We start from the raw sequence: 13,224 nt of genomic DNA on the forward strand, positions 1-13,224 counted from the left end.
ATGGATATGCAAATATCTCTTTGGTTTGTGGACTTAGTCCTTCAGGTAGATGTCCAAGAGTGATATAGCTAGATCCCATGGCAGTTCTAGTTTCAGTTGTCTGAGGACCTTTCATACTAATTTCTATAATGGTTGCAGCAATTTGTACTCCCACCAGGAGCGACTAAGAGTTTCTTTTTTCTTGCATCCTCTCCACCCTTTGTTCTTGTTTGTTTTCTTTTTCATTGAGCTTTTAAAATTTCATATATTTCCCATTCAAATCCCGACCCCCTCCCCCATTCATGCCTCCTCCATCTCTCCACTGAACCCTATGTATTCTGCCATACACACTGAGTCCTATTCATTCAGGTGTTTGTACCCAAGTGTCCTTCAGTGTAAATGCGTCCACTGGAGTCTGGTCAGCCCATCCGGTGGTCGTATGTAAGTCATACTCTCCCTCACCCAGCAGGAATCAGTCTCAAATAGTCCTCAATCTACTGCTGGTTCACCACCTATTTCTCACCTCCCCTTTGGGCCCTCGTTTAATTGAGCTGACATTAAAATTAGCTTTTATTTTATATGTGTGAGTGTTTTGCAGTGCACCTGTGCATGCAGTGCCTTCAGTGTCCAGAAAAAGTGTCAGATCCCTTGGAACTGGAGTTACAGATGGTTGTTAGCTGCCATGTGAGTGCTGGAAACTGAACCCAGGTCCTCTGCAAGAGCAGCCTGTGCTCTTAAGCACTGAGCTATCTCTTTAGCGCCTCATTTGTTTTGTTGATGGTAGTCACTGGGGTGAAAATGAGTTTCAAAGCAGTTTAATTTGCATTTGCCTTATAGCTAAGGATGTAGAACAGTTTCTTCAAGTATTTACTTGTCATTTGTATTTCTTTTCTTTTCTTTTTTTTTTTCAGTCTTTTTGAGACAGGGTCTCCCTGTAGCCTCAGCTGTCTTGGAACTCACTATGTAGACCAGGCTGGCCTTGAACTCACAGAGATCCACCTGTCTCTGCCTCCCACGTGCTGGGATTAAAGGCGTGCCCGGCTGTATCTTCTTTTAAGAACTGCCTATTTACACTGGGTGTGGTGGCACGTACCTTTAATTCCAGCACTCTGGAGGTAGAAGCGGGCAAATCTCTGTGAGATCGAGACCAGCCTGGTCTACATAGAGAGTTCCAAGCCTGCTAGGGCTACAGGGAGACCCTGTCTCAAAAACATCTCTCCAAAAGAATTTACTATTCAATTGTCAATATTTATTGATTGAATGATTTGAAGTTTTGGTTTAATTTTTACAGTTCTTTTTATATCTTGGATATTAATTCCCTGTCTCATGCATAGTTGGCAGAGGTGCTTTTCCCTTTCAGCAGGTTGAGTTCACTCTAGTTGTTTTCTTTGCTGTGCAGAAGCCTTTTCTTATAATTTTGTGTGATCCTGTTTGTCAGTTTTTAGAATTATTCCCTGTTATTGAACCTGTTGAGAAAGTTATTGCCTATTTCTATATTTTTTTTCTTTAAAAGCTCCCTCATCCCCACCTCATGTTGGAGAGATGGCTCAGTGGTTAAAAGCGCATACTGCTTTTGCAGATGACCTGAGTCAGATGCCCCTTGTATGCACAAGCCCCCCCCCCACATATACACACATAACTTAAAAAATAAAATAAATTTATGTGTATTCTTTGTGTGTGTGTGCATACATGTGCCATGATGCATGTGTGGAGGGCAGAGGAAAATTCACAAGAGTTCATTCTTTCATTCTACCCAGGGAACTCAGGCTGTCAGGCTTAGTGATAAGCACCTTTACTGGCTGTGCCATTTCACTGACCCTATGCCTATGTCTTGACATGTTTTTCCCATGTTTTCCTCTAGCAGTTTCAAAGTTCCATGCCTTAAATTAAGTTCTTTGATGTATTTTGAATTTGAATTGATTTTTTTGTATAGTGTGAGAGACATGGATCTAGTTTTTAAATTTTTTTTGTTTTATTTTTTACATATAGATATCCAGTTTTCCCAGAATCATTTAAGGAGGCCGTCTTTCCTCCAGTGTAGGTTTTTTGACATCTTTGTCAAAAATTAGGTGGCTATTCCTATGTGGGCTTATTTTTAGGTCCTCTATTCTGTTCCATTGATCTACAGGTCTGTTTTTGTGTTAGTATCATGCTGTTTTGTGTTATTATGGTTCTGTAATTTGAGATTATGTATTGTGATATCTTCAGCATTGATTGTTCTTTCTGCTAAGGACTGAATTATTCAGTGCCTTTTTGCTTCCATATGTATTTTATGATTTTGCCCTTGGTCTGTGAAAAAAAATCATTGGAAATTTGATAGGGATTGCATTGAACCTGTAGACTAATTTCAGTAATACATCCATTTTCACAATATTAATTCTGCTTATCCAAGAGCATGACAGGTCTTTCTACCTTCTAATGTCTTCTTTAATCTTGTTCTTCAATATGGTTCAGTATGTAAACCATAAAACCATAAATTTTTCATCATAGAGGTCTTTTATATCCTTTCATGTTAGTCACGTTACGTTCATTCCTAGATATTTGTTTTTGTAGAAGCTATTGTGAATGGAATTTCCCCCCTGATTTCTTCCTTGGCAAGTTTGTTATTGGTATGCTACATGTTGATTTTGTATCATGTTACTTTACTGAAACTATCAGTTCTAAGAACTTTCTGGTGGAGACATTAAGGTCTTTTAAGTATAAGATCATGTCATCTGCGAATAGGGATAATTTGACTTCCTTCCTAATTGTATCTTTTTATTTTTTATCTTGTCTTATTGCTCTAGCTAAGACTGTGAGCACTGAATTGAACAAGCAGACATAGTGGAAACCCTGTCTTATCCCAAGTTTTAGAGAAAATTCTCTCACTTTTTCCCATTTAGTCATGGCATGCAATCTTAATTTGTTCTTGAATTCAGTTTTCAAGGATTTTATTGAGAATTTCAGCACTTGTGTTCATTAGGAAAATTGGTATAGTTCTCTTTCTTTGTTGAGTTTTTATCTGTTCTGGTATCAAGGTAATGCCAGCTTTAAAAAATGTTAGTGTTAGTTTCCTTTCTATTTTATGGAAAAGTTTGAGGGGGCTTGAAATTTTGTTTTTCACTTGAACTTTCAGCAAAGAGAAGCTCTCTTTTCAAGTGGACATTAGCTCTTAGGGGTGTAATCTGGCCATGCTCGCAGCCTGGTTGCCTGTTTTAATTGTGGAGTCTGATGATGCAGCCAGTATGATGGAAAATGGAACAGAGATCTAGAGAAAGAGACTAGCCCTTAATGACATATTTGAGTTCCTGGAAAAATATAGAAGCCAAATTATATTCAGACTTTTCAGTTCCTTTTTTCCTTCAATCAATTTGGATTTTGTTCGTTGGTTTGTTTTGTTATAAGCAAGCAAAAATAATTCAAAATAATCTACCAAAGGATACTGGATTAGAAAATTATGAATACTTAAAAAGAGAATGTAGTCCCAGTACTTGGGAAGCAGATACAGGAGGATCTCTGTGAGTTCAAGGCCAGCCTGGTCTACATAGTGAGTTCCAGGACAGCTAGGGCTACAGGGAGACCCTGCTTAAAACAACAATGAAAAAGAATGGATACTAAAGAACAGAGAAAAAGTTCTTACAGTGGTAAAACTCAATGCTTTTGACCCCACAAGCACAAGGAAGAGAATGTGTGAATGTAAAATTGACCCTGTGACTAAAATTGGTTCAATAAACGGTTATATTCTGTAGCGGGCTTCAAAGAATCTTTGCCCAGACTTCCACTTAGCAGCTCTGCTAGGTACCTGCTCTTTAAGCCTCCAGATACACATTTTATCATTCTGCATTCTGTACTCTTCCCTGAGAGACTGACCTGCATGAACCACATCAATAGGCTTTTGTTGTTGTCTTCCCTAGGTCTGACTGAGGAGAGTTACTAGTAGGAGATGGAAGGGAAGAGGAAGGTTAAGTGTGCATTTTCCTTTTCCCTCTTCCTGTTAGATCACTTGGGCCAGCTTAATCTTTAACGAGGCCACCACATGCTTCACACCTGCATCTGAACCATAGGGTCTAGGGATGGCAAGTGTTCAGCTCCCACTAGGCTGAGCTACTATGCTATTTGTGTTTCTCTATATCTATGCTTTTTTTTTTAAATTAAATGAAACCTCTGTAACTAACCTTCCAATTATTATCAAGTTATCCATTGCTATTTTATTTCTTATTGGGGCCCTGAGTACTGCTGTGTTCATTTAGAAGCCTGAAAAGAAGTACATTCAAGAGAACAAGCTGCCAGACTGGGAGGCTATCATGTCCAACTTAAACATTTTGCATCCCCCTATTAACCCTTTCTACATTCCAGCCTGCAACTGATGAACTTTGTGAAGTAGTTTTTCCAACTTTTTCCCCTTCCCTTTTGCATTCATCCATCCTGTCTACCCCTGCTGCCTCCCCGACCCCTCTCTCTCACACACCCTTAAAATTCCATTTTCTGCCTGGAGAAATGCACAGTGTAAATCAATTTCTATATGGGTTAAATTACTTTAGTATATAGGGATATTTTAAGGGAAACTCAGTAAAAGAGAAGACTCTAATGAAGATCCCAGACAAAGGGAATTATATTTGGATCCTAGCACACCCCAAATCAAACCATATGAGCCTAGTATATCATATGCCAGGGAAGCTTCCAAAGAAAGAAAGTATCCCTGCTGCAGACTAGCCCCTAAGTTGAATAAAGAGCTGGAAATATTTGTCTTTAATTGCAACTTCCATGTGATTTGCTCTGGGAGACAGTTTGTGGTTAGACGTGGCCAGAAATCATTTAGCCCGGCTTTCATAAAGCATTTGAAGAGTTTCTCTTTGGATCTTGGAACCATCCCTCTATCTCAAAGCATCTCTTAGTATCTATCTCCTACACAAACAGAACAATTTATAGCAGGATTCAGCCCTTGGTAAAGGAAGGCTCTGGACATGATGGCACACACGTTGAATCCCGACACTCAGGGGCTGAGACAGGGAGATTGTGAATTCAAGACCAGCCAGGAATCTAGAGCAAGACCCGGTTTAGAAAACGAAAACAACAACAAAAACAACAACAACAACAAAAAACTATGGGGAAAAAAGTCAGGTTGCTATAACGAAGCAGTCTTCTGGGAAACTGAAGAATGGATAGATACTGCAAAGAAAAATGTCCCCCAATGAAAGAGATTTTAGTTTCATGTCCCTATAAGTGAACCCCCCAGAGTTAACAAAAAATGTTGAGAAGAAAACTAGTCTGCAACTAATAGGTTGTCAGTTGTCAAGTTTTCTACTCACATGCCTGCCCAGTATCCCTGTGGAAAAATCAATGATAAAATTTAGAAAGAGGAAATCATATATCGCTTTTTAATTTCAATTTATTGTTGTCACCAACTCCCCAAGACAATATAAGTATTTTCTACATGAAGACCCCAAGTAAACGGGTACCTAAGAAAGAGCATTTTAGAATAATAATTTCAGGGGAGTGGAAAGTGAAAAATCATACCCAAATTCTAGCAAGAACAAAACCATGAAGCCATGTGGAAGTAGTATTTCTCATTGACAATTAAAACCAAGTGCATTGCAACAGATGGCATATAAATCAAATCCTGGTACAGCACAGTATGGGAGCCTGTTTAAATTAATCAACTAGAAGTTTATTGAACAGTTAGAATCTCACATTAACGAACATACTCATTAATCCAGTTCTGTATAGTATCCAGTTCTGTTTAATAAAGCTATTTTTTCATGTCACAGCTGACAGCCCAAAACTGTCTTAATATGTTTCAATACTTCTTTGAAATTGTGGAAATGATATATGACACTGAATGAGAAATACATATGACAAAATATTCATAATTCCTTATCTGATAGTTAACACATTCAACAGGATTATGTATTATCTATAAAATATAGCACCAGTAGTTGAACTCCTGTGAAGCGTCAACTATTTTAACTCAAGTTCGACATGGTTCAGAATGTTTGGGATGTCATTTATTTATTTTTAAAAGATGGCACTTCCTGGTAAGCAGCAGCTCAGAGTAGAAAGAGCACTGGACCTGGAGTCAGATGCAATGCAGGTTGTTTTCCCTAAATGCTAAGATCCTTTCTAGATCAAATGGTATATAATCCTTACTATTGAATCTTGAGAATTTGATTGAGGTAATTTCTAAATGGTCTTAAGTTTTTGGTTTTTTCATTTTATTAATGTTCAGTTTAACGGTTAAGAAACAAACTTGTTAAGGAAATAGATTCAGAGGAGTCAGTTTCTTTGCTTTTGGGTTTTATGTAGACCTGCTATCCTGTATGTCTCCTATTGCTTGTTAAATGCTGTCAGCCCCTCTCTACTCTATGGAGAAGATTTAGAAGGTGTCTGTACAGGAGATTCCAAATGACAATAGCACTCCATTTTGCTACAAAACCCAGAGAAAAGCACTATTTTAGGAACTAGATTCTTGTGTTTATATAACCTGCTCAAATTCCCAAAATTAAATAGTTTAGGATTTCTTAAATGAGTTCACTCAACCAAATGTTGCTTTTGTCCCCAGCTTTCCTTCTCTTCAACTCTACATGTGTTTGTGTCTCCACACAGTGTCTAGCCAGTGGAAACCACAACCTAGAATACCCTGAGGTGATCTAAATACCTTCCTCTCCAATCTTGCTTCTCTTTTATACCCGGTCTTGGTCAACAATATCATCATCTCCCTGGTTTTAGCCAAGCTCAAAATCTTGGGGTCATTTTTTACTCTTCTTTCTTCCCATTCCTGTCTTGATCTTGTCTCTCTCAAATTCATCCTTCAGGTTATGATTTCCAAAGTGCTCTTGATAAAATGCAAATGTGATCACAGAGCTTCCCTGATTAAAAGCCTTTAAAGACTCACTTTCACTTACTCAAAGTCCCTGAATACTCATCCACTCCAATCTCCTTGCAGCTCCTTTGAGCTCTTATGAAAGCTATTCACAGTTACCTAAACACATGATCTCTTCATGCTTGTGGATTTGCACGTGTAATTTCCCCTGTAACATTCTCATTTGGAGATAGTTATATTCGCTCATGTTCCCCATAGCCTTTCCCAATTCCATTTTTGTGTCTGTAATCACACTATATTATAGTTATTTCTTCACTTGTCTTCCCCTACCAGTCTTCCAGTTTCCTGTTTTTGGAGAAAGTAAAGATTGTAGAGTAGATTCAGACTCTGCAGGCTGGTAAATGGAATTTAAGCTTGCTTTGGACCCTGAGACACGCTATGCTATTCTGTAATGCTTGCCTCTTCTCTTTGTCCCAGCCTTCCCCCTGGTGAAGGTGATAAGAAGCAATTGGAATGGTCACATGGCCAAAGATAAAACAAAGCAACTTGGCTGATCCACAACCTGGATAAACATCTGCCTCATGTGATTTTTAAAGTAAATGCAAAACTGGCTAATGAGCATTGGCTTCAGGGAGGCTTGGCAGAAGCTTTCTGTCTTGCCATCTATTAGTTGACAAACCCTAATTTCAATCCCCAAGGCTGTGGCTGGGGGGTCAATGCACCCATCCCTGCTGGTCTCAAAGAAAACCACACACTACTATCAAGCAAATAGCCCAAGAAGAATTGACCAAAGGAGATCTTTCATGTTTTCTTTCTGTCTGGAGAGGAGAAATACCTGTATGCAAGAATGTTTGCCTTTGGATGATTGTATCACAGAGCAAACAATTAACCATGAATCACAATTATATACTAAGAGTTCTCCCCTGTTGCACTAAGACCCACCTTCCCCCCAAAGTCACACAGAAGGTCTTCATCTCTATCTCAGATCAATAACCCAGCAGTGTTGCTTGCTGTCCTAGTTGAAGATAATCTAGTCTTTTAGTCAGTACTGAGTTGCCTATGAGAGGCAACCATTTTTGAATCCCACCACTCCTGCATATAAAGTTCTATAGGGAAAGTGGACCTAGGTGTAGTCTGGGTTGATCTGAGTGGTGATTTCTAAGGAAAGACCTTGGCAGGTGTTTTAAAAGGGGGTGGGGTTAGATGATCAGTCTGGTTGAGAGTAGTACCACCTCTAAAACAAAATTTTAGAAAACATGATGAATTTATAAGCATCATAGTCATTCTCCTGACTATGGTTAATTTCCTTGGATACTGTGTTTACACTATGGTGACACTTCCAGCAGCAAGAATGGGTCTGAATTTGAAGTGAAGGAAAGTAAATTAAAATAATCTACTTGTCATCAAGGAAAAACTATCTTTAAAAAAAACCAAGCAGGTCCCACAATATCACTTCATACACACGTCAAAGGCAAGGAAAGATGATCTGTTGTCTTAGGTGTCTATCTGGCTGTGTCTTAACTGAAGGAAAAAAAGAACCGAGATGCTACCAGGGATAACATGAAATAAAACAGAATCAGAATTGGTGGGAGTTCCCCACTGGAGTTCCTAGATTTCAATGTTGAGGGTAAAGATTACTCTCCCCACAAAACGATCGTTGATGACATCATTTATGATGCTCTTGCCCTTCAGTTGGCACTGTACAGGCACTGCTTGGTTCTTCACCACATCTGTAAAATGCATTGCCACCAGGGGGGAGGTGTAGTTAACCTGTAGATGAAAGAACAGTGAATTCTAAAAGGGTTGAGGTGGTGGGGCAGCATGTGGGTGGGTGGGGGGAATAGATACTCAAGGTGGAATGGGATAACCTTGGCAAAGAGAAGTATGCACATCTCATGATGCCAAGTCCCAAAGGACCATAGCTACTGACATGTTTTCTTTGCTTTAGGAAAGTGTGGAGAAATTACAGAGTTTTCTCATACGTCATTGTCAGATATCTGATTATCTTCTGGGGGAAACCAATTCTGATTCAGAACAATTTGATTTTCTGGCTATCAGACCATGAATCAAACCAGAACTAGTATCTATCAAGATCCTATACTAGAGATGAAGCCCAGACTGGCCCAAGCAGTTAGGTTAGACTATACATGACAGTCTTTTGGATTTGGAAAGATATGCAGTTGTATTAGGAATTTGTAGAGGGAGCCCCTTGTTATGGCTTGAAGCTAATCATCTGTCTGTTACTACCGCTGTTCCCTAATCCCAGACAGCCCTTCATTTGTCTCTGAGCCCTTTATGACAGCAAAGAAGGAAAGATACAGCTTACGTGAGTCAGTTTGCCATAGTAAGGGTAGTAGCGGAGGTCAAAAGAAGCCGACTCTGGGTAGTAATGGATGGATCTAATGTCGTTTTCATCACCTTTCTGCAAGCAAAAGCAGGTATAAGTGAGATGCTGGGTTATAAGTAAGTTGGAGTCAAGCCTAATGGGACTTATGCTCAGGTAAAATTGCTGTGTGAATCACAAACAACTGTCCAAACCCTAAAATCAGATTGGGGCAGAGATCAGCCGTGACTTGTCCCCAGAGAAGTATTTCCAGGGAGTGACTATACCTGACTTTTCAGTTCAAAGAAAAAAAGAATATAAAACCTGGGCTTAGGTGGCCAAACATATATGGTATGGCTTTGTTTTGTCTTCTTGGGTCCTAGGCAGAAAGGCTCCATGGGCATTTAGCACTTGGTGTTGCTCTAGAAAGAGAGCCTACAATTGTAACCCATCTCCAAAGAATCATACTGAGTGTGGCACCCAGTCTTTGGCTTCAGGAACGAAGCAGGTATAAATTAGAAAACATGTACTAAATGCCATTCTGCAAATTGCTCACTGTAGGTTCAGTTCTATTGGAAGTCAGATCAGATACACAGGGACCTGAGGTGTAGGCGCATCGACTATAGTTGGCTCACTTAAGCTTATGCGTCTGTTCACATTCTCTATACTACTTATCAACAGTATATGGAATTCATAGAGTAAGCAAGAGGATCAAAATAATGAGAACGATTAAACAGAACTACCCTTATCACATAATGGCAGGTAAGGGACTGTCTGTTCACTAGGCCTGCCCTAAGTGGTAGAGGTTTGGGAGCTTATGTAGACAAACAGTGCACCATTACCAGCCAATTACTCACTAGGGTAATGCGATTACTTTTGTCAATATACTATAATTGTTTTTGGTACAAATTGAGCACTCTATAATTCATTCTAGTTCTTACCTCATCCTGCTTGGTTGCTACACATGGTTGTGGATTTGACCTGTATTGATTATTTTAAAAAATGTATAGCAACTCTTAATATTTCTTTTTTTCTAAAGGATAGTTATCAGCAGGTTTCAATATATAATAAGTTGGAAAATGAACAGCTACCATTAGGGAAATGCAAATAGAAGTTGGCCCAATTAATATGTTAGATTAAGTGCTAGGAATGTAGCTCAGTGGTACAGCACTTGGTGCTAGTTTAAGACTACATTGGTCTTTATGACTTATTTATATATTTTAAAACCCCAATGAATTTATCTTTCATGATGGCCTGTGGAATCGATTCCATTAGTTTGTAGTCATATCCCACATGTGACTATTTAGCATGTGCGCACATACACATGCACACATTTTAACAGAATGCACACTCTTCCCACCTTGTTCACTTGGCAAATACTGTCTGCTGTTATGAAGCTCTTTTTCAGCATCACCACTTCCCACATGCAACTGATCTTTTTCTCTTTTGTGTTCCTACTGTACCTTCCATTATGGCTGTTAATATTTCTTGGCTCTGATTTCTGAGACGGTCACATTTACCTCGACACCCCCAACAACTAATAAAGCACCTAGTATATAATAAATGATCAATTAAAAATGCCGCCCTTTGCTGATTCTCATCTGCCACCACAAAGACTGGAGTAGTCTGCTGTTTCTAGTTCTGACAATGGCCTCATCCTAGTCCTGTCCAAGGATAGGGGGTACAGCTGATGTCACTGAATAGGAGCAAGCGACTGACTGTTTAGGAAGCAAATCCAAGATCTGGGGCTTTTTCCTACAAAGGAGCTAATTGGTGCAGATGAGATGGGAGTTAATGGTCCCTTGAAGGACAGTTAATTAGCATATTAATGGACTTCTGTTTATACTTTCCTTGTAGTCATTTGTTACTGCAACCCCCAATGCCACTGGTCATTGCTGCAAAATGTGAAATTCAGTTTTAAAATCAGGGACTAATGACTCTAATGAAAGCTGTTTGTTTAGTTCAAAGAAACAAGTAATTAGAGCTAAAAGCAAAAGTGTAAACAGAATCCCAATTAATGACTTGGCACATTGTTGTTCCCTGCTGTGGCCCCCAGCTGAGGTTCAGTGTCTGGCTTTCAAAGGGAGAGAGAGAGAGAGAGAGAGAGAGAGAGAGAGAGAGAGAGGGGAGAGAGAGAGGAGGAAGGGAGGGAGGGAGGGAGAGAATGAATATGAATTTTGTTTGGAAAGAGGAAGACATGAAGGTATTAAAATGAAGTATAGTTATGAAAAAAATTAATGCTTTCCCTAACCACCATCCATGTGGAAATCCCTGGAATAGATGAGCTATCTTTTTCTCTTGAAACACAAATGCTGGCAATACTTACTCAACTGGACTGTTTACCTGAACTTTGCAGGAAACCTTCACAGGGTCACCAAGTTCAGGACGAAAGCCTACAATCTAGCAAACGAAAACTAGTGTTTTGAAAAGGTTTTTAAACAGACTTCACAGTACAAATGATCATCACTCCTCACACATAAATTTCAGATATTCTGCCCTTTCAGAAATGTTATAAACAGCAGAAAATGTAAAACAAATTCAGTGATAACAGCCGAGTTTACTCCTTTATGTTTTTGTCTGGATTCACATACGGGGAAACTGCTGCAAAATAACCCAGATGATACAAAAAATTCTCTGATTTCAAGAAGAATATACCAGGTAAAAGGTTCTGCCATTCCCTCAGTAAGACATAACAGGAAATGTGCATTTTTAAATGATATGAGAACATAAGAATTGTTCCCCTTCCTACCCATATGTCAATCTTCTGTTCTAAACACCATAGGACCCTATTTTTATTGAGACAGGGTCTCATTTTATAACCCAGGCTGGCCTGGAACTTGTGATGATCTTCCTTCCTCATCCCACCTAATTGTTGAGATTATAGGCATATGCATTACACACACTCAGCTCGTAGTAATCAAGGTGCACAGGAATGGATATAGGGAAGAAGAATGGTAATGGGGATATGCTCAGAAAGAAAAATAAATTGATCAACTTGTCTAGTTTGCACTTATGATTCTGTTGCTAGAAAACGGCCAAACTGTCTGGGTGTGGTGGCACAGGCCTTTAATCCCAGCACTCTGGAGGCAGAGGCAGGCAGATCTCTGTGAGATGGAGGCCAGCCTGGTCTACCTACATAGGGAGTTCCAGGCCATATGGGAGAGCCTGATTCAAAAACCCAAGCCCCGCCCCCTGGCACAAAACCAAACTTACAGTGTGTGAATATCAGAGCCCAACAGAAAGAGGGTTTCCACAGCTCCCCCACCCAGCTCATCCACTTCCAACCTACAGATATCAAGAGCTAATATACCCGGTTCATCTTGAGGAGGATGCAAGGCTGTCCAGTAGAGTATCCAAAAGTAGGATCCTCCAAACCAGAGCAATTCTTCAGGAAGGAGCGTTTAAATTGGCAGGCTTTCTTGTCCTCATCTTCATCTCCATCTTGGATGAAGTATTGTCCTGGAGGACAATCGATATTCATTTCCTCTTGAAGACTGTCATTATAGCCTAAAGCGTGTGTTGGTAGCAAAGGGGCATGTTAGACAGCTGTTACAGGGGAAGTCCATACTTTCAGCATTCTCTCCCTAATGTCCTGTCTTCCCATGTGCTTGTGCTCCTCTGAAAGGTCAGTTGTTCTGTCTTAATCCCTGTGGCCTGCTATTAGGTCCCCACTGGCTTTTGGTGGTAGCATCCATTTAGGAAGCCTTCCTGGCTGATCACTTAAGCCCATCTGATGGCATTCTCCCTTGTTTCTCATCCCCTTAGAACTTTTGGATGTCCATCTCTGGGCCACAGGTTCATCACTCTATAAGTTTTCTTTACATTATTTCATTTTTATATATGTTAAATAACAAATTTAGAGTAGCTATCTCACCTACTTCTGAGAGAAGAATGGGCAAATATTGGTAGATTTTGGAAGGCAGAGTAAATCATAGCCAGGCATAGTATATGGCATTCTCCCTTGTTTCTCATCCCCTTAGAACTTTTGGATGGCCATCTCTGGGCCACAGGTTCATCACTCTATAAGTTTTCTTTACATTATTTCATTTTTATATATGTTAAATAACAAATTTAGAGTAGCTATCTCACCTACTTCTGAGAGAAGAATGGGCAAATATTGGTA

The 13,224-nt window shown here is 39.6% G+C and overlaps 1 protein-coding gene across 1 annotated transcript in view; it reads right to left on the reverse strand.

Annotated features, from left to right (window-relative positions):
- Window positions 1-8,361: 8,361 nt before the first annotated feature.
- The window catches only part of Atp1b4 (ATPase Na+/K+ transporting family member beta 4), a 20,682-nt gene continuing 15,819 nt past the window's right edge, over window positions 8,362-13,224 (reverse strand). The window contains exons 5-8 of the mRNA XM_008833933.2: window positions 12,412-12,608; window positions 11,445-11,501; window positions 9,105-9,200; window positions 8,362-8,548 (exon numbers count right to left, since the gene is read on the reverse strand). Of these exons, the coding sequence (XP_008832155.1) occupies window positions 8,387-8,548; window positions 9,105-9,200; window positions 11,445-11,501; window positions 12,412-12,608 (512 nt within the window). The 3' untranslated portion in view covers window positions 8,362-8,386. The remainder of the gene's footprint in view (window positions 8,549-9,104; window positions 9,201-11,444; window positions 11,502-12,411; window positions 12,609-13,224) is intronic.

Source organism: Nannospalax galili, unplaced genomic scaffold, assembly GCF_000622305.1.
Source record: "Nannospalax galili isolate Female #2095 unplaced genomic scaffold, S.galili_v1.0 scaffold75, whole genome shotgun sequence".
Lineage (NCBI taxonomy): Eukaryota > Metazoa > Chordata > Mammalia > Rodentia > Spalacidae > Nannospalax > Nannospalax galili.